Here is a 21,989-nt window from a genome sequence, read left to right as displayed (position 1 = left end):
AGGTGCATGAATAGGGAGGGGATAGAGGGATATGGACTGAATAAGGGCAGAGGGTTTTTCTTTTAGTTTAATTAGGGCATTATGATCAGCACAGGCTTGGAAGACCATAGGGCTTGTCCCTGTGCTGAACTTTTCTTTGTTGTTTGTAGGTGGACTGAAACTATAGTCAATAATTATTTGGAACTAAGATAATGAATAAGATGATGAATACAACAATATAGCATATATATATATATATGTTTGTATGTGTGTATATAGGTATATAATATATGATCTCTAACGTAAAATGATACAAGATGCTTAATAGTAGTGCTATAAAGCAAAATTTGACACTGAGCCACATAAGGAGATATTGGAGCAGGTGACCAAAAGCTTGGTCAAAGAATAAAAGCAAATTACTGCGGGTGCTGGAATCTGAAACCAAAAGAGAAAATGCTGGAAAATCTCAGCAGGTCTGGCAGCATCTGTAAGGAGAGAAAAGAGCTGACGTTTCGAGTCCAGATGACCCTTTGTCAAAGCTAAAAGGCATAGAAAGTGGGAGATATTTATACTGTAGGGTGAGGGAATGAAAGATAGGTCATAGCCACAAAAACAAGGGAAAAGGTTAAGAGGTGCTAATGGCAGTCCATAGAGATAATGGGGTGAATGGCCAAACGGCAGAGAAGCTGAAATCGGAGGGTAAGCTGTGACAGCTGAAGATGTAGGGAGAGGGGGAAGATGGGTGGGAGAGAGGTCTTTTTCTCCCTTTTTCTCAATTTTACCCCTCTCTTCTTCCTCCCCCCCCCCCCCAAATATTTTAAGCATTCAGTCCTATCTGAGTTTAACTAAAAATTCCAGCATCAATTTAGTGAACTAAAACTCATAGTAATGTGGACAATACCCAGCAACACAACAATGCAAAATGGTTCAATGGGATCAAGTAAATGATTTACTTGTATTATTAGACTGTGACAAAAAGGACATGGAGAAAAGGAATCTTTGTTTGCAAAGATTTTTTTTAATGTAAGAAATGGGAAACTGGTAATAAAAGAATGCTGCAGGTGGCCAAGAAAAATACCATTATCCAAGTTTCATCATCTAGATTAAATATTGTGAAAGCCACGGCACCACCTGTGATTTGACATAGTGATCAGTTGACCTTAGTGGATTTAGATGGTGGCTTTCCATCATGATTACTCCAATGCAGAAAATGCAACTGCTATCTTTGGGTGAAACAGTATGGTGTAAGGTATTAAAAGCTCAGAAGATCGTTAATCGCTACTAATCCATAAGCAGCATAGAAAAACAAAAGAGATTATAAAATAATTTCCGATTTAAATTCCTGGAATGAACTCAGTTTGCTAGTACACATTTTTTGCTCTGTGCATTGATGATAATTGAAATATTTACAGAGACTAGACAGAAGTTGACCATACACTTGTGCTTTGCTCTTTAATTTTCTCACATTTATATTTAACTGTCTTGGGCCATCACCGCATGGCATGCTGATTAATGTCTCAATCTCAACTATTCTGAGTTTTTAAAAAAAATCATCCTCCATTTTAAATGTAATTAATTCTTTATCTTTGTTTAGGCAATTAATAATTTCTTAGCTGATAAATGAGCAGGATGCTATCTCAGGTTCTTGAGACATTTACAGGTTACCAATTTTCCTAACTTATTTCGGGAAGCACGCCATCTTGTTTGGTCCTTCTCTCTGACAACAAGGGCAAATTCAAAAACTTCAGTATTGTTTGTAAATGTATTATTTGTAACATTGGCTATCTCAATTTCACTGCCCACCTCAACTGCTCTTTCTGAACTTGTAACCACTCTTTTCTAAAGTGTGCTCCTGACATTTTCATTAAACTCTCCACAGATGCTGCCTGATCTGAATATTTACAATATTTTCAGTTTTTATTTCAGCTTTCCAGCATCTGCAGTATTTTGCTTTTGTCGTTAAACTTGCTGACAAAGGTATTAGGCTCTAGCAGTGCAGCGGGCTGGGAGACATAAGCGGAGGCTGTTTAACAGGCTTCCCGCTGGAAGCCACGGCCTCCGTGTGTCTCTGGGCCCTGGATTTCCCAAACCCGCCGGAGTGAAGGGAGGCCATGGAAGCCCCCCCCCCCAGGAGGCCAGGAGCAAGGGAGGGTTGCCGCCTGGGCATTTGCAGCCTGGCAGTGCCAGCTTGGCCCTCTGACACTGCCGCAGGGGCAAAGTGGCAATGCCCAGGGGGCACTTTGGCACTGCCCACCAGGCATCGGGTAGTGCCATGGGGGCAGGGCCAGATGGGGTAGGGCCTATTTGGGGTCAGGGCTGGCCCGGAGATGTCCAGGAGGCCAGCAGGCGGGGAATGGGTTTTTTTCACACGGCCAGTGATGCGGGGTCATAGGGCTGGCCAGTAATCGAGAGGCCATCAGTGTGGGGCCACTGTGGCCATGTGCATGTGCCAATCTCCACTCTGACAGATGCATGCGCAGTGGTCCGCTCAGCGCTATGCTGCTGGCCTCACGGGTGGGAATAAGTCCCGCCCCTTGATTTTTATCATGATTCACGATAGGGCATTCTGCGGTGCTCGGTGTGTGTGAGATTTAGTTTGAAAATCCTGCTTTAACAAAACCAGCGGGAGTTACTCCAGTTTTTACACAAATTCGGCACTTAGAATGTTTTTGGGCAAATCCCAGCCAATGTTGTTTGGCAATCAAACTTCTACCTTGCGGAGACTGAATGCTAACTCTCTGACTCACTGTTCTGTCTCCCCTGAACATCAAGTGATAATTTCCCAGACAACTACTGACCTCATCTCATCTGATGTTCTTCACAACCCAACCTCATAGTTCCACGGCCTCCAACCTCATAGTTCCACAACCCTGCACAGCCAATTCTATCTCCTTCCCAAGATCCATAAGCTGGATTGCTCTGGTGGACCATGGTTCTTGCCTTATGGAAATTATTTCTTCCTATTTCAACTGTATATTCTCCTTGTCCTGTCTCGTTGGACTTTATGAATCTCCCCCACCACCACTTTTAACAGTTTCTTGTTGTCTCCTATTCACCAAGAGCATCTAGTCCCTCAATACCTCCATCACCCACCAGGATGGCCTATGGACCTCTCAGTTTCCTCCCTCAACAAAAGCCAACCCAATTTCCATTCATCCAACAACTCCTGCTTCTGCCTGGTTGAGTTAGTACTTCCACTCACCTGATAAAGGAGCAGTGTTTCGAAAGTTCGTGATTCCAAAAAAACCTGTTGGACTTAACCTGGTGTTGTGAGACTTCTTACTGTGCGCACTCTAGTCCAACGCTGGCATCTCCACATCATGGCTTCTTAATCATGCCCTTAACCTCGAGTCTAATCATTGATATATATCAGGAAAATTATGCCGCCTAATACCAAGCCCTGAGGAACCTAGTCTTATGATTCATTCTACAACTGGCTTCGTTTTGATTTAGACAATGTTGTGTTTCTGTAAACATGAAGGATAATTTACAGGCCAAATAACCAGTAATTTCATGGTCTTGGATACAGGCACAGTTAAGCAAATTGCAAGTGACTCATTTGAAACCAAAAATCACTGGTGAAGTATTTCATCAGGCTTAATTGACTTTGGCAAAGTTGCATTCTATAGAAAATAGCCTTTAATTCTTATTTTGTTATCAGAATATGAAGTGTGAAATAGTGAAAATTTGGTTTGTGATTATCAACCAAAAATATTAAATAAGTGAAATTGGCAGGGCTGCAATCCCATGCACGCTAAATATTAATTCTCTGTTTTGTAGCAGAACAAAGAAATGTTTTCAGTCTGTTTAATAATGAATAGACTGACTTGCCACTACAGTAATCCCTCCCATGGATTAAGCATGCAGTATTTCTGGCGTTGAAGGCTTTTCCACACCATTGACGTCAGTGACACTCAAGATGATCTGGGATTGAAAACATAATATTTTTCAAAGCATGTGATTAAATCAGTAGTTGGATGGACTCTCTTCTCAGCAAAAGATGCCTGTGTGATGTAGAGAGCCCCAAGAAATGGAAAAAAAATATGGATTGGGTACCAGGCAGTGTATATTAAACGTAAAAATCAAAAAGACTGTTTTCTCTGCTCTTTCTGGGCGATTAGGAAGCTCTTTGCAAATAGTTTTGAAATTATTAAGGAGCTTAAACATAAATTGAGAAATGGTTTGCTTCTATCTTGAAGTTTTGTACAGTCAAATGAAGTTGATTCAGTGCATTATTTCTGGTAACTTTTTCAGTGCCATGTTATCAAAATCATACCTAATCTCTGGACTCTGAGCAAATAGGGGGTTCAAAGGCTTGCTGTAGTTTTCATTACAAGCTACAAGTATTACTATATGGGCACAAACTTTGTCCGACATCACCGCACATATAGCTTACATCCATGTGTCAGCTGTTTCCTGCCTTGCTGCTGACAAGAGCCCCATTCATAATTCTTCTTTTTATCCTTTCAATGAATAAGTAATTATTCAATATGAGGCAGGACATTTCGATCAGGCTATTTAGTTTACCTGTGTAGTGTAACAAAATCTGCTGTTATTGGCAACCTGAGAGGAGAATGTTAGAGTTCCTGCACCGATGTAACATTAGCTACTTTGAACGGCTGTTTATTTGGCACATCACTGAACCTTTTATTCCAGTAACTGACAGCACAGGATGGGTCACATTTACCCCTATTCTTTCATGTATTGTAATATTTAATGGCAGACAAGATTGAGTGAGTGGAATAGTGGGTAATTTGAACTTGGTTTTCCACAGATCAGAGGCTAAAAAACAAGTTGATCCTTAGTATTGTAGCATAACCCAAATAGTGACTTAGCATTTGTTGGTGGAGGATGATCGTACTGGTTTAAGTTAAAAGGGAAGAGTGTTTCTTTCTGTTTGAATATGGTCTGGTTAGAAGCGGATAGTATAGAACAGCAACAGGGTAACCTTTGAACACAGTAGTTTGAAAGTTTGCCTGACTTTTTTCTCAAAAGGCTCTTATAAAATGTAGTTAATATTTCATTCTTTATTCCTGGTTAACTAAATTGGTTTTGTCCAATTTCTTAAAAGAATATTTGCATTTCAGTATTTTTTTCTCATTGCCAATTGCAAGTAGAGAAAATTGATATTGGTGTGAACAATGAAATAATGCATGGTAAACCATGTTAATAATTCTTAACTAATGGAAGCATTAAAACTCCCTGAAAATAATTTAACGTTGACAAAAATCTTGGGATTTATGTGCAAAGCTCCCTGACTTGAAAAGGAAATTTCAGCCAGGGATCTTGTTCTGGGTGAAAATATATTTTGCTTGTTTCGGGGTAAAAGTTTGGGAGAATAAAGGTGTGCTGAGAGTTGTAGTACTGCAAGGCTGCAGTGTTTATTTGGAGGAATGCAAACACACACTGATCGGCTTTCCATTGTATGTTAAACCATTAATTATAGTTAATAATTCTTAACAATGGAAGCATTAAAACATCTTGAAATCAATTTAAGTCTGACAAAAATTTTGGGATTTAGGATGCAAAGCCCCTTCTTGGCTTGAAAAAGGAAATTCAGCCAGTGATCTTGTTCTGGATGAAAAGCATATGCGCACAATGTTCCCTACAGCTGAATAGTCATTCAGCATTCCAGTTCAGACTCATGAAGAATGGCAACTTGGCGAAGAACACTGAGGAACTTGCCTTCTCTTGCACTCACTCCATGCTTTCATCTGCTTCCCCTGCCTCTCTCATTTTCTCTTTCTGCCGTTATATCTCTTTTTCCTCCCTCTGTCTGCCTCTCTCTCTCTCTCTCTCTCTCGTCCTGTTATCCCAACTAAAGACAACCTCCACAATGTCATAAGTATGGTAGCTTTCACACTGAAACGGTAGTAATATATCTTCTCAGGCTTCACTAAAATGGAAAGCCTGCAGAAGAAATTGCTCGTATAAGGTTTGGACAATAAGAGGAATGAAACATATTGCACAGCCCAACGAGGCTTAGAATCAAAAGTGTCACCAGTAGGAATGTTCAGTGCAGTTCTTTGAAAAAATTACAGGTCTGCTGGATAAGTCTGAGGCAGTGGATAGCTAAATGAATTTCAGGAACGTTGGGAATTTTGTACATTAGAGACGTTCTAAGATGCAAGCATTAGGTTGTATTGATCCTTGACTGAAAGATAGATAATGAATAGTGGCATGTGTGGAGCTGCCAGAGTGGAAACTAAATTGCCAGTAGTGTCATACCGTATAGGTGTTGGGCATCTAAAGTTTATTTGTTAGTGTCACAAATAGGCTTACATTAACACTGCAATGAAGTTACTGTGAAAAATCCCTAGTCGCCACACTCTGGCGCCTGTTCGGGTACATTAAAGGAAAATTTAGCATGGTCAATCTGCCTAACCAGCACGTTTTTTGGACTGTGGGAGGATACCAGAGCACACGGAGGAAACCCACGCAGACACGGGGAGAGCTTGCAGACTCTGCACAGACAATGACCCAAGCTGGGAATTGAACTCGGGTCCCTGGCGCTGTGAGGCAGCAGTGCTAACCACTGTGCCACCATGCCGCCCTGGCTGATATTGTATAAATGGTTTTGGAGAAAATTCCCTGCTCCAAACGTCTACATTTTCAGCTAATACCAAATTGGGTGCAGTGGCCAATGATAACTAATGCTAGGTAGGTGGGCAGCTGGAGCATTAGTGTAAAGCAATGAAAGTAGTAATGAGATTAAATGGCAAAGTGCTTGTGTTAATGGAGCAGGGAAGAGATTTTGGAGTTTTGATGGATAGGTTGTTAAAGCTTTTGGCATTTGCAGGCAGTGTAAAAAAACAAAATAGTGTTTATATGTATTGCTAAAATTATGATTGACATAGTCTAAGGGAGTAATGTTGAAATTGTATCCAGTCTCTGTGAGCCATATTGAGTAATTTATTCAGTACTTTGGTCTTGATATTACCTGAAAAATGTGCAATTATTGGTGAGAGAATGGAAGAAGCTGTGAGGCTTGTTATAACTGGGATGGGAGGAATGCGCAGCTAACCTAGCCCCACTATTCCACTGGTCGCACTATTAGTTTAAAAGTTTAAGTCAATCACCAAAATGGCCAATTATTTACCTTTGTTCCTGTTTGACTCAGGATAAAAGAGACTTGAATCAAGCTTCTTTCAATAAACTCCGAATGATTGATTTATTTTAAAACAAAACTTCTTGTATGAAATAAGTTGCAAGACTTGACACACAATGGTACTCTGGAAGTCTAACTATATATTCTTTTTTTAAAAAAAACCCAGTGTGCACACATTCAAACAAACAAAGGACAAAATATAGGGTTTCTGCAGAGATGAGCTTTGGAGGATAAGCTTCATTAAAATAAAGATAAAGTTTGCAGAGTTTTGATGCTGTCGATCTGGAGCTCCCTGGTGTGAAGGTGAGGCCGTTGGTCCCAGTACATGTCCAGAGGTTCTCACCATTGGAGCTTCAGCATGGAGGAGAATATAGAGTTGGATCAGTTCTTCTCAACTCCCTTTATTAGGGCCCCTGTACCCTGTGTGCTTGTACTAATTCAAAGACAAGTGGAAAAGATGAAGATGATGCAAAAGGGAAGAATAATGGTAAAGCATAAAATGCAGACAAGTTATACTCAGATGTGGAATCTCTGGCTGCGGGTTGATAACTGCACATGGAGTTTCAGGCAAGATAGGGAGAGAACGAGTTAGGGCAGCCTTCCTTCTTGGCTTATTCCTCAAAATACATTGAGTTCAAAAGAACAGGTTCATAACTTAAAGATTGTCTGTTATATGATTTCCAGTAAATCACTTGCCTTTGATTTTACAAATCAGGTGATTTCTTGGAAAAAGACAGGGGAACTTGGATTTTTTTTTTAAAAAAGGGTCACAAGTGTCCAAATTGTGTCTTTCCACATTCAAAAGAAAATATAATTTTAAAGATATGATTTCAACAGGCTGCCTAAGGAGTAATAGGCCATGTTTAGGTTTTACTTTCTCGAGAAGGTGGTGCAGAGCATTTGGATTCAGGCGAGTTCTTTTAGGTACAGGAATTAGGGACTTGGAAAACCATTTAACGTATTAGAAGATAAAGGGAAGTTTAAGTAACCTCAAAGTGTGGGATAGATTACCATCTGACAAGGTAGAACAGACATTTTGTTTTTGTTTTAAATGCTCTGGATGAATTTCAGTTTAAAAATAATACTTGATATTTAGTTGCAGGATCACAGTAAGGAAACAAATAGAATTCAAGGGGTAGGTTAAATGGACTGATGGCCTCTGTCCAAAGCTTTTTGCTTTGGTAATCCTGCTCAGGCGCTGACATAGTGTATTGTCATTGTACTAGTAATCCAGAGACCCAGGGGACCCGATTTCGAATCCCACCATGGCAGAAGGTGAAATTTGAATTCAGTATAAAAAGTCTGGAATTAAAAGCCTAATGATGACCTTGGAACTATTGTTGATTGTTGTAAAAAACACATTGGGTTCATTAATGTCCCCGGGGAAGAAATCTGCCATCCTAATTTGGTCAGGTCTACATGTGACTCCAGATCCACAACAGTATCATTTTTATAAATATAATACAGCCTGACAGACAAGAAGACTAAAGCAGCAACTCTGTAAGATACAATGCAATCCCTTCTTTGCAGAAGCAGGCCATTCAGCCCATTGAGTCTGCTTCGATTCTCTGACAGAGCATCTTAAACCAGACCCTTTTCCAGTAACCCCACATATTTACCCCACTAATCCCCCTAAGCTACACATCTTGGTACCCTAAGGGGCAATTTAGCATGGCCAGTCCACCTAACCTGCACACCTTTGGATAGTGGGAGGAAACCGGAGCGCCCGGAGGAAACCCACGCAGACACACGGAGAATGTGCAAGCTCCACACAGATGGCCACCCACGGCTGAAATTAAACCTGGGTCCCTGGAACTGAGAGACAGTAGTGTTAACTATTGTGCCACCATGACCATTTGCTTCATCTGAATTGTTAAATTCCAAACGTTTTGGACAACCATATATTGGTTGGCACCGTTTATATTTCAACTTATACAGTTGATACAGTTTTCAATCTGTTTGGTGAATGTAGTATAAAAAAAACTTTAAATATTAATGGAATGATTAGAATGTAAACTAATGTAATAGTAACATTTTGCACTACAAATTGTTGCAAATAAATGAAGTGGTAATTAATTATTTGGTTACTTTTCTCTAAAGGTATCCAGCCCCTGTACCCTGTGTGCTTGTACTAATTCAAAGACAAGTGGAAAAGATGAAGATGATGCAAAGGGGAAGAATAATGGGAAAACACAAATCCCAAAGATATTTTTTGGGACTCGAACACACAAGCAGATAACACAAATCACTCATGAACTGCGGCGTACAAATTACTCTTATGTTCGGATGACTATCCTGTCTAGCAGAGATCACACCTGTGTTCACCCTGAAGTCTCAAGCAGCTACAGCAGGAATGAGAAATGCAAGGAACTCCTAGAAGGAAAGGACGTAAGTAATATTTACTCAGTTTTCTTTGTTAACCAACCAGGCATAGGATATCTTTGGCAGTCTCCTTTCTTCCCAAATATAAGATACTAAATGGATCTGGAAACTGCAGAATGTTTTGTTTAATATCATTGCTTATCAACAAGAAGTCCCACAACACCAGGTTAAAGTCCAACAGGTTTATTTGTGGAATCACTGCTTCTTCATCAGGTGAGCTCCGAAAGCTCGTGATTCTAAATAAACCTGTTGGATTTTAACCTGGTGTCGTGAGACTTCTTACTGTGCCCACCCCAGTCCAATGGCGGCATCTCCGCATCATTGCTTATCAAAAATGCAACAATTCAATTGCACTTGTGTTGAGTAATTCAGTCATTAGAAACTCAGTGGCTTCATTTTTGACTCTTGATTGATGCAAACTAGTTCTGCTTTCTCAAATATTTATATTTTTGCCTGCAATATAGGAGCTGATGGAATAGTCATGTTGTATGTATTTATTTTGGATGCGATTATTGGAATTTGACTCAGTACCCATATGCAACAACATGGACAACAACCTTGGATCATTTGCAGTTCTGAAGGACAGTCAGAGATCATTTTTAAAAATTGATCCAATTACGTAAAGTTCAAAATAAATATATAGATGATCACTGAATGTTACAGTAAAATTGAGAGGAATATTACAATTTGATGGAACGGGCTTTGATTATTATTGTAATTTTCTGTTTGCACTTCGTGCTGCAAATAATTCCTGTATGTTTAAAAAAACCAGCAGCAGCATATCAGGAAGTGGATAATGTTTAAATCAAATTTTAAAGTACAGACCTGCCTGTTTGCTTGTCCACTAACAACCTATGTGATGTGGGAGCTGGACTTTGAGGCAGTACTTTAAGTTTGTGCTTATGACTTGCTTCTCATGGAGAAGGATTCCTCTGATTTGCAGGGATGCATGAGCAATGGCAGTTGTGCTCTACAGCAACCTCTACAAGAATCAATTGGAATAGGTGCATTGATTCAGTGTAAACTCATGAAAGGTAGCCTCCCTGTTTGAAGATTTCTGCTTTTAGTTGGAACACCACATATCTGTTGTATCTGGATATCTACCTGAACCCTGCAGTGGATAGCTGGCTCACAAATTGGATAGAACTGAAGAGAAAAATCACTGCCTATTGTGGACATTGAGATTGCTCTGAATGGGGCAGAGTGTCAATCATGAACTGCCTGGTGATTGCTATACTTCAGTACCGGTTTGTTACTTTAAATCTTTCCCCCTGAATTTGTTACTAGGACAGTTTAGCCTGGTGTTGTGGGACTTCTTACTGTGCTTACCCCAGTCCAACGCCGACATCTCCACATCTTTGTTACTAGGAGCCAGAAGACACTAATTTTTGAAAGGACAAAGGAAAGCACCAAGTCCCTGTCGAACTTCTGAGTGTCCTGCTTGGAGAGAGTGGTCAGGTACTCGGGTGACCATCTGTTGCCTCGCTGTACAGATACCTTTCCACATCAAGGATCCTCTAACATGGCGTGTGCTGGCAGTTTGAACAATGGCAATCAGGCTTTCTGAGCCTGCCTGTGAGGAATACCTCTGCTTGCATTGCCTGTCTTTTATTGAGAAGTGATTAAAAAAACGAGATCCTTTTTGATATCTCAGGTCGTGTAAGAGACCCCATGACATTATTTTCAATAAAAGCCTGGGAATCCTGGCCAATATTTATTTTTCAGCCATCACCAAAAACCAGTTATCTGATTACCACTAGTAGTGCTGTGGGACTTAACCGTGCACAAATTGGCCACTGTATTTCCTAAACTGCAAGTGAGTGCACTTCAAAAGTACTATTTTACTTCTAGGCATTTTGCGGGCAAGCTGAGGTGGTGAAAATGTTATATAAATGTAAACTTTTAAAATTCATTTTAATACTCTGGCAATTAACTTAATTTGGAAGACCTGGGACATCACATTTAGTTGAGAAATTACTTAGTTCACTGGGGCTGAAAGTATAAATGAGGGTAAAAAGAGGCAGCAAGAATGAACTTTTGTATATTATCCTGATGTGTTTGTTATACATGATGTGGAGATGCCGGCGTTGGACTGGGGTAAACACAGTAAGAAGTTTAACAACACCAGGTTAAAGTCCAACAGGTTTATTTGGTAGCAAAAGCCACACAAGCTTTCGAGGCTCTGAGCCCCTTCTTCAGGTGAGTGAGTCCAGCACTCACCTGAAGAAGGGGCTCAGAGCCTCGAAAGCTTGTGTGGCTTTTGCTACCAAATAAACCTGTTGGACTTTAACCTGGTGTTGTTAAACTTCTTACTGTGTTTGTTATAGGCATAGCATTTTCAGAGTCCTTTGTCAAGTAGGTGGGGGAGTCCAGAACCAGGGGTCACAGTCTGAGGATTCAGGGTAGACCGTTTAGGACGGAGGTGAGGAGACATTTCTTTACCCAAAGAGTGGTGAGCCTGTGGAATTCATTACCACAGGAAGTAGTTGTTGCCAAAACATTGAATATATTCAAGAGGTGGCTAGATATAACACTTGCGGTGAATGGGATCAAAGGTAATGGGGAAAAAGCAGAATTATGCTACTGATTTGGACAATCAGCCATGATCATTATGAATGGCGGAGCAGGCTTGAAGAGCCAAATGGCCTCCTCCTGCTCTTATCTTCTATGTTCCCTGGTTATGATGATGTTTTGTACAGTCTGTGGTGAAACTAGAGAAATAGATTTAAAGTTGATATATCTATACAAGTTGATAAGAATTTCAGAGAGCTGGCTTGCTTTTCAGTATTGTCAAAACTGCAAAGTTTATATTTTTAAAAATAATCAGTTTCTGGGCTGTGGCCTTGGTGACCCAGAATTCTTGTTAGGACTGAGAGCTATCTAATATAAATTGTTTTGCTTAGGTTTATAATTCATTAAGTTTCCTCCAGGACTGGATTCAAAACATGTTTGCACTGTGTGTTCTGTTTGACAAACAAAAGTGTATAGATATATTTTTTGAAAGCGTTGATTTAAAGATGTACGCTAAAGCTTTGTTAGAAGGTTGATTTCCTGTACAGTTTTTTTATTACTGACATGTTTGTCTAATTTAATTTCTGATCGTAGTATTAACAAGAACGGAATGTACCTTGTTTTGTTATAAACAGTACAGCTAATTGCAGCAAGTTCATATGAGGTATCATTTTAAATTCCGATGTACTTACTCCCGGAATTTTATTGAAGATTGAAAACTGGCATAGACAGGGATAGACAGTTTTAACCTACAGTTTACACATAATAAAAAGCAAGTAATGGTGGACAGGGCTCCTTTGGGACGGGTGAAGTAGAAGAGTCCAGCAGACCACTGTACAACTGAATTGTTGAGAGATACCATCAAATATTGTAACACAAACCTTGTGTTACGTTTTACCTTTTAAGCAATCCTGTTACCACAGCCCCAGGTGGCAATTAACATGAAGAATACAGCCACTCAATCACTGAGTTGTGTTACAGCTCATGTCAGAATGATAAAAACAGACTTATGCTTATCAAGTATAGCTTAGCATTTATGTTACACATTCTATAGCCTAAGGGGAGGTTTGAATTGTAACAATCAGCAATTACACTGGCACCATTGGCATGTCTGTTTCTAAACAATGTATCGTAAGATGAGAAATGGATGGCAGACTGAGTGTGAAAGGATGTTTAAAGGCATATTTAATACATGATCACACTTCCAGTGATAGCTATATCCAAATGCTTGTGTTACAGTGTTGTAATAGATGGTCTTCAGCAGTCAACAGTGTTAAAATGCCCAAGGACTGTGTCTATCAGAGAATTGACCTGGGAATGCTGAATCAAGTATTATATTTTAAGGTAGCACTTTACACATGCCATTTTAAAAACCATCATTATGAAACTATCTGACATATGTCTAAATTGACTCTTGCTTTCAGAAATGCAGAGTTCTAAAATTATTCCATTTTGAGTTGGACATTATTTGCCTGTGATGTGAATAAAAGAAATACAATTGTAATGTGAATCAAATGGTGAATTCAGAGGAGCCATTGGTAACTTGACCTATTTAGAACTTCATGTGAATAGAAGTAAAAGTTGATATCTTTGATTCAGTTGTGTGATTGTATGCCTAATGTGGTTTGAAAGCCCAAAACTGCATCTATTAATGGAATGAGATTACATTTCATTTACATGTCAGGACTTGTATGAATTATATTAGCAATTTGGTATCATGACAATTGATTAAAAGCATAGAGAAGGTATGGAACACTTGCTTCCTCTATTTAAGAAAAAAATCCTTAGAACCGTTTTGTGGCAAACATCACTTGAAATAGCAAGACCTACTCTGAGGCTGCTGCTATTGAACTAGCAACAGAGGCATATGCTGGCTAGGTTAACTCTTTCCAGCTGTTTTTATGCTAATTTACTTGATTTGCTGGGGGGTCAATTTAACAACAAGTTCAATGTCCTGTGAGATGACTTTAGGTTGTGACCTAAGATCAGGTAATAGAGTGGACTGCGAGAAGACTGTCATCATCCATACTCATGTAGGTTTATTTTGGATTCTGGGGAACTGCTGAATTTCAGCTCTTGAATCCTGATGAACCTGCAGAACCATTTTCTAAGGATCTATAGATAAGGCAGCTAGGTTTAATAGCTTAAACTTTGAGACAGCTCATGAATCCTGTTTCTTTGGAATGCAGGTTAATACCGCGCTAGTATAAAAATAACATTACCCGTGTTGTTCTTTTGCTTTCGTTTCTGAGAGCAGGTTGGTCAAAGGTTAGAAACTTTTTGAGTAATAGAAATCTTGGATGAAGACGGGTGGAAAAAGAGAAAAACAATATTCTTCTCTTCAGTTGCATAGCATACTATTGTGCCAACACACCGTGTTGCCTTGAAGGTTAATGGTTAGCTCTGGCATTATGAAATGGGGAATAAAAGCATTATTAAACTCAATTACATAAATTTATAGCAGAGAAACAGGTCATTCAGCTCAACTGATCCATGTCGGTATTTATATTCCATTTGAACCTCTTCCCACTACTTTATTTAACCTTATCCTTCTATTCCTTTCTCCCTCATGTGTTTAGCATTTTTTTCCTGAAATGTATCTTTGCTAGTCACTTCAACTGCTCATGTGGTAGCAAATCCACATTCTCATCACTTTTGTGTTTTTATACTTTATATGGAGATGAAAGTGATTCTCATTTAATTTATTTGTGATGGGGAGGTATTACTAGACAAAGCCCATTTACTTTTTAAAATATGGTTTTCAACTTACTAGAAAGTTTGAATTGAGACAGGGCAAACTGCAAGGCTACATTTCAAGGTGAAGGTGAGAATCCAACAAATCATCCTCGGAGGAGTGTGAAGAATGAGCCATTTCCTAAAATTCAGACATCTATCAAAACTCATAAAAGCAAATTACTGCGGATGCTGGAATCTAAACCAAAAGAGAAAATGCTGGAAAATCTCAGCAGGTCTGGCTGCGTCTGTAAGAAGAGAAAAGAGCTGATGTTACGAGTCCAGATGACCCTTTTTTGTCAAAGAGTCATCTGGACTCATAATGTCAGCTCTTTTCTCTCTTTACAGATGCTGCCAGACTTGCTGAGATTTTCCAGCATTTTCTCTTTTGGTTTCAAAACTCATAACTGTCTGAGGAAGAGACATTAAAAATGCAAAATAATGGAATTTTGAAACAATGGTTGCCAAAGACAGCCACACCCAAAACCTCTTGGAAATACACAATTGATGATGGCGAGGCTGCCAGCCATTAGAGAGAGATTAGAATTGACAGTGCTCCTTCAGCACTGCATTGTATGTCAGCCAAAATTGTGTGCTTAAATGACTCTCGAGGTCAGAGTGCTGCTAAAGAGCTAAGATGATGCATCTAAGTGAGTATGTGCACTGAGATGAATCAAGCATAATCTTTGCCATGTTCATTCCTCTTTGCCACTTGTCTTCAATTAATAAAATTATTTCTTCTAGCACCTCTAATTGAACCCCATGCAGAAATCTTATTCATGTTAAAGTCTTCTGAGAATATGGCACTATTAATTCTAAGGGAATATTGAAAATGTTATTTCTTATATAAGAATTGCTGATGGCCAGAAGTGTGAATTGGCGTGTTTCCCCTCTGCATCTACAGTGGACTTGAATTGAGTTTTAGTGTCGCAAAATTGTTTTTAATTTCCAAATCCTATCAAGCTATTCTAACTTTGTTTTCATGGCTTAGTTGTGTAATTACATAATGCAGTCAGTTTTATGTAACAACTCTGCCTTAAAAATGCATCTAATCTGAAATATATAAACTCACTTCAACCCTCCTAAATCTAATTTGAACTGATTTTGCTTCCTTTCATATACATCTGCTGGGTGATACTTTCATCAGTATTTCCTGGTGTTGCACCTCTACACTCCACTGTCCTCTCTTGGTCTAACACCATTTAGAAATGAAAAAAATGTCAGTATCCTTATTCCCAGGTTTATGTTAATGTTACTCTGAAACTGACTCCAGGAGGGTGTTTTTTAAAATCTCCTTGCCACTTTCTCCACCTATTGTGGTTTGCATCAGCATTTTGCGTCTTGGCCTTTTGGCTAAGATCAAGTGTAGTTATGCGGATGCTGCACTTGGTCGAGGTCATTAGGTTACATTTAAGCTTCATTTTCATTTGAAGCAATTTTTAAAAGCGCATCTCGGCCTTTTGGCTAAGATGCAAATGAGATCAAGCCTTGGAGGAGGAAGACCTGCGCCTACTCCAATCAGCTTGGCTCATGTAGATCAGGCCCAAGATGGGTTGCATGCCCTGCCTTGTCAGCTTGGATCAGGAATGTCTCAACTGGTTGAGACTGTGAATTGGACTTGATTTGATTGAATTGGAAAAGTATAAAAAAATAAAAATTTTGCTTCTTGGCCTTTGGGCTAAGATGCAAATCAGATAAAGCCTTGGAGGAGGTGCAATGCCTGCTCCAATCAGGTTGGATCATGTAGATCAAGCCCAAGACAGGAAGTGGTGAGGGAAAGGCGTCTAATTTTGCCGCCATCCCGTTTCAGTTGGCGGGAGTATTAATTGTCCAATTTGTCTTTTTATATCAATTTGCTCTTTTTCTGAAAAAACAAAAGGGTGTGTGGGGAAGATTGACACACTCAAGATGGAGGCTTTGCTTAAAAAGCACTGGACATATTCACGCAAAGGACAAACCAAAGAACTGCCAGATATGACAACATTCTATCTTTTATCTTCAGGAGATTTTTTGTCAGCTTGGATCTGGAATGTCTCACTTGTGGAGACTTTGATTGGACTTGGATTGGATTGAATTGGACATAAATCAAAAAAAAGAGTTGCTTAAATTCCACGTGCAATTGATATAGAGCTATGAGATTACAAAATTATTAGTGTTAACAACAAGATTAAAACAAGAGCAAAACCAAGATTTAAATGTTTAAAACCAAAAGAGAAAATGCTGGAAAAGCTTTGACAGATGGTGATCTGGACTTGAAACGTCAGCTCTTTTCTCTCCATACAGATGCTGCCAGACCTGCAGAGATTTTCCAGCATTTTCTCTTTTGGTTTCAGATTCCAGCATCCGCAGTAATTTGCTTTTCTTTAAATGTTTAACATTTATTAGTATAGGCTTATGTATTTGAGTAGAGGGCATTCTTCTGAAGTTTTATTTGGTGCATATTTAATAAATTACTTCAAAGCTATAACACAAAACTGATCGAATGTGCAGTAAAATGCTACTTTCCTCCTTGGGCTCTTTGGAATTCCAGTGAAAACCATTTATACATTTGTTGAAAGGAGAGTAGTGTTCTGAAAATAGGAATGATTCTTCTACATGTCGCTAGAGGGAGATGCACACCAAATTTGTCTGTATTGTACCCACACTATACCTGCTTGAACACTGAATGATTAGTACTGTCTCTGGATGAAAAATGTTGCCTTTCCAATACTATCATTCTCTTGAGTTCAAATGCCCAATATCTTCTTTCATTCCCTTAAAAATAATGAGAAGCATTTGAGAAATACAGATTGATTTAAATAAATGGCATTTTCTAATAACTTAGCATACTGTAGTATAAATGAGATGCAAATTGTGCAAGCTACCTAATTGTATTTTGGTTTAGAACTTGGACTACAGAGGAATTCCAAGACATTCTGAGCTGTTAAACAGTTAAGTGTTACTTTTTGATATGGTTAGAATAAACGAGAATATACAATTATAGAATAGAATCCCGACAGTGCAGAAAGAGACCATTCAGCCCATTGAGACGACATCAACTCTCCGAAAAGATATCTCACCTCTTAAAGGACGCTCTTAGCACCATTCTCAGCCTTTATCATTACCATTTACATTCCCTTTGTCTTTTTGTCTATGTCAGTCCTATCAATTATAGCTACCCCAACCTCCACTCACCTTGATAGTAGAAATCTTGTCCAATTTTCCTTCTTTTCAGCTGTGACGAAGGGTCTTCCAGACTCAGTGTTAGCTCTATTCTCTCTCCACCGATGCTGTCAGACTTGCTGAGATTTTCCAGCATTTGCTGAGATCAGCCACGCTTGTATTAAATGGCAGAATGGGCTCGAGGAGCTAAGTTCCCTACTCTAGTTCCTAGTTCTTATGATTCTTGTGGTTGCATTATTTCTTGAAGCTATTTTACAACCAGATTATTCCAAGTTAGTTGTTTTTATACTTTGAAATCGTTAATGCAAATTTTTAATTGACACTGGTATAAATTTAGCCTCTGAGACAAAAGAGAACGAGCCTCATCTCGGAACTTAAGTGTGGAATCTAGACTAGCATTCCAGTGAAGAACTGAGAAAGCATATTTTATTTTATGAGGTTTTGTCTTTTGGATGAGATTTTAAACCGTGGCCCTTTCTGCACTTATTCCATACTGAGCGAGGTGGCCAATGCAGACCAATTTGTTTCAAAAATCGAAACAGAAACTTATCATTATGTCTTGCCTTCTTCACCTTTAGTTTACACGACCAACTGCAATAACCTATCAAAAAGTGAATGCTATAAAACCGCTCACCTGCCAGTGTATTGGCTTTGATAACTTCACCCACTTGTTGACATTCTCACCATAAAACGAGGGAGCAGTAGTAGGCGATTTGGCCGATTCAATCTGCTCCATTGTTCGATGAGATTATGACTGATCTGATATAGAGTCATAGAGGTTTACAGCATGGAAACAGATCCTTTGGCCCAACTTGTCCATGACATCCAGTTATTACCACTAAGCTAGTCCCAATTGCCCGCATTTGGCCCATAATCCCTCTATACCCATCTTGCCCATGTAATTATCTAAAAGCTTTTTAAAAGACAAAATTGAACCCGCCTCTACTACTACTTCTGGCAGTTCGTTCCAGACACTCATCACTCTCTGTGTGGAAAAAAAACTGCCCCTCTGGACCCTTTTGTATCTCTCCTCTCTCACCTTAAACCTATGCTCTCTAGTTTTAGACTCCCCTACTTTTGGGGAAAGATGTTGACTATCTACCTACTATTACCACCCTGTTTTTCTTGGAGCTATCTGTAATCTCCTTACACAATTGCTCCTCAATTTCCTGCTGACTATTTGGGGGTCCATTGTACAATCCTATCAAAGTGATCTCCCCCTTCTTATTTCTCAGTACTACCCCTAGACTCAGTGAGTGAACTCTCAGAAATATCCTCTCTCAGTACTGCCATGATGTTGTCCCTAATCAAAAAGGCAATTCCCCGTCCTCTCTTACCTCCTGTTCTATCTTTCCTATATCATCTGTATCCCTGGAACATTGAGCTGCCAGTCCTATCCCTCCTTTAGCCATGTTTCAGTAGTAGCTGTAATATCCCAGTCCTATGTACCCATGCCCTAAGTTCATCTGCCTTGCCCGTCAGGCCTCTTGCATTGAAATAAATGCAGTTTAATCTGGACTTCTCTTGTTCTCTGCCCTGCTTTTGCCTGACCTGTCTAGTACAAGGATTACTGACACTGCCTTTATTATTTAATGTGTTCGTTTTAACTTCCATGCTGTCCTCAACCTTCTCTTCTGTTTCCCTACTGCTTTGAGTCCCACCACCCCTGCTAAAGTAGTTTAACCCTCCCGAGTGGCTCTATCAAATCTCCCCCAACTCCACTTTCCTGCCTTATCCCCATAACCTTTGATTCTCTTACTGTTTAACAACCTAGCTATCTCAGCTTTGAACATACTTAACGACCCAGCCTCTACAGCCGTCTGCAGTAAAGAATTCCACAGATTTACTACCCTTTGAGAGAAGAAATTCCTCCTCATCTGTCTTAAATGAGCAACCCCATGCTATATATTATTCCTTGTGCAGTTATGACTGTGTGGCCAAATTCCATTTCCAGGTTTGTTGATGACACCAGTGGGTTGGATCTCAAACAATGAGGAGACAGAGTACAGGAAAGAGATAGAGAATCTGGGGAAATGGTACGACAACAACAATCTCTCTCTTGATGTCAGTAAAACGAAGGAGATAGTCATCGACTTCAGTAAACGTAGTGGAGGACATGCCCCTGTCTACATCAATGGTGATGAAGTGGAAATGGTCGAGAGCTTCAAGTTTCTAGGTGTCCAGATCACCAGCAAACTGTCCTGGTCCCTGCACGCTGATGCTATAGTTGTGAAAGCCCACCAACACCTCTACTTTTTCAGGAGGCTAAGGAAATTCGGCATGTCCACTATGACTCTCATCAATCTTTACAGATGTACCATAGAAAGCATTCTTTCTGGACGAATCACAGCTTGGTATGGCTGCTGCTTTGACCTAGATCACAAGAAACTACAAAGGGTTGTGAACATAGTCCAGTCCATCACTCAAACCAGCCTCCCATCCATTGACTCCATCTATGTTTCCCGCTGCCTCGGAAAAACAGCCAGCATAATGAAGGACCCCATGCACCCCAGACGTACTCGCTTCCACCTCCTTCCATCAGGAAAAGGATACAAAAGTCTGAGGTCACATACCAACTGACTCAAGAACAGCTTCTTCCCTGCTGCCATCAGACTTTTGAATGGACCTAACATATATTCAGCTGATCTTTCCCTATACCCTAGCTATTACTGTAACACTATATTCTGTCCCCTCTCCTTTTCTTCTCCCCTATGTACTCTATGAACGGTATGTTGCGTCTGTATAGTGTGCAAGAAATATTACTTTTCATGGTATCCCAATACATATGACAATAATAAATCAAATCAAATGCCCCTTTACTCTGATTTTATGTTCTTTGGCCCTAGACTCTTAAACAAGGGGAAACAACCTCACCACTTGCTTTCCTTTTTTAAAAAACTCGCATGCTCCCTCCCAGAGGATCCCCCACTGATTAACTCCGGATCTAGACTTCCATTTGTTCTCCTCCAACTGCACTTCATATGCTTTGTCACTATCTCGGATCCACTTATTTTTGTTTCAATACCAGCAGAGATTTTCCAGCGTCTTCATAACAGGAGAAGTTTTTAAGTAGCCATGTAAAGTTAGTCAGTGCCAGGCAGATCAGCTCAATTTGCCAGTGCTTTAAAAGGTAAACAGAAAAGTAGCAGGATTGACATTCTGCAAGTTAGCTTATCTGTCGCCCCAACTGTATGCAATGTTGAGCAGCTTTTTAAAACTCCAATCATGGATCAAGGCACTATGAATAAAGCCTTCCAGTGAGAAGAGCAAAATATTTTTCTTAAAAATGGTCTTGTCTGATGTCCTTTTTAAAGGATTGTGCCCATTGCTTATTAAAAAATTTCCATATATAAATACCAGATGAATTGTTGATAAGGAAACCAGTACTTGTTAAAGTGTTACTCTTTTTGTTCTACGTGATTGAGGATGATCCTTTCTTTCCTCTATGCAATTAAGATATTATGTTTATTTTTCTGTTATAGAGAAGATCGTGCCGTTTTTATCAGGGTGTCCACAAAATGAATGAACAGAACACTTTACAGTGGATTCATGGTATGCATTTGGCTTGGGACATTGAAGAGTTGGTGAGCCTTGGAAAGAAGCTTCGTTCATGTGCATACTTTGTAGCACGTGAGTTGATGCAAGAGGCAGACATTGTATTTTGCCCGTACAATTATCTAATGGACCCACAGATAAGGGAGAGTGTAAGTGCTTTATAAATAAATTATTTATCACATAATTTTGTGTTCCTCATGGACTAGACTAGTAATCTGCATACTGTACTGGAATATTGCTTTACATTTGTTTTTTGTGTTTGAGATAGATGAAGATTAACTTGAAAAACCAAATCGTTATCTTCGATGAAGCGCATAATATTGAAGATTGTGCACGGGAGTCATCCAGCTTTAGCGTCACAGAAAGCCAGCTATTATTTGCTCGAGAAGAACTGGATAGCATGGTCAACCAAAACATAAGGAAAAGCAATCATGAGGCACTGCGCACAGTCTGCTATAGTTTTACTAAGTATGCAATAGTTTGCTTGTGATGAGTTTATTTAAATATATTTATTAGTAATACTTTTTTAGTTAATGCTTGATAAAATTGTATTAAGAAA

General features: G+C 39.4%; 1 protein-coding gene across 1 annotated transcript in view; it reads left to right on the top strand.

The window, feature by feature from the left end:
• brip1 (BRCA1 interacting helicase 1) overlaps positions 1–21,989 on the top strand; it is a 206,643-nt gene that overhangs the window by 21,156 nt on the left and 163,498 nt on the right. The window contains exons 7-9 of the mRNA XM_078224638.1: positions 9,188–9,475; positions 21,358–21,579; positions 21,699–21,898. Coding sequence (XP_078080764.1) covers positions 9,188–9,475; positions 21,358–21,579; positions 21,699–21,898 — 710 coding nt within the window. The remainder of the gene's footprint in view (positions 1–9,187; positions 9,476–21,357; positions 21,580–21,698; positions 21,899–21,989) is intronic.

The sequence above is a fragment of the Mustelus asterias genome, chromosome 12 (genome assembly GCF_964213995.1).
Source record: "Mustelus asterias chromosome 12, sMusAst1.hap1.1, whole genome shotgun sequence".
Classification (NCBI taxonomy): Eukaryota; Metazoa; Chordata; class Chondrichthyes; order Carcharhiniformes; family Triakidae; genus Mustelus; species Mustelus asterias.
This window is presented reverse-complemented; position numbering and strand designations above follow the sequence as displayed.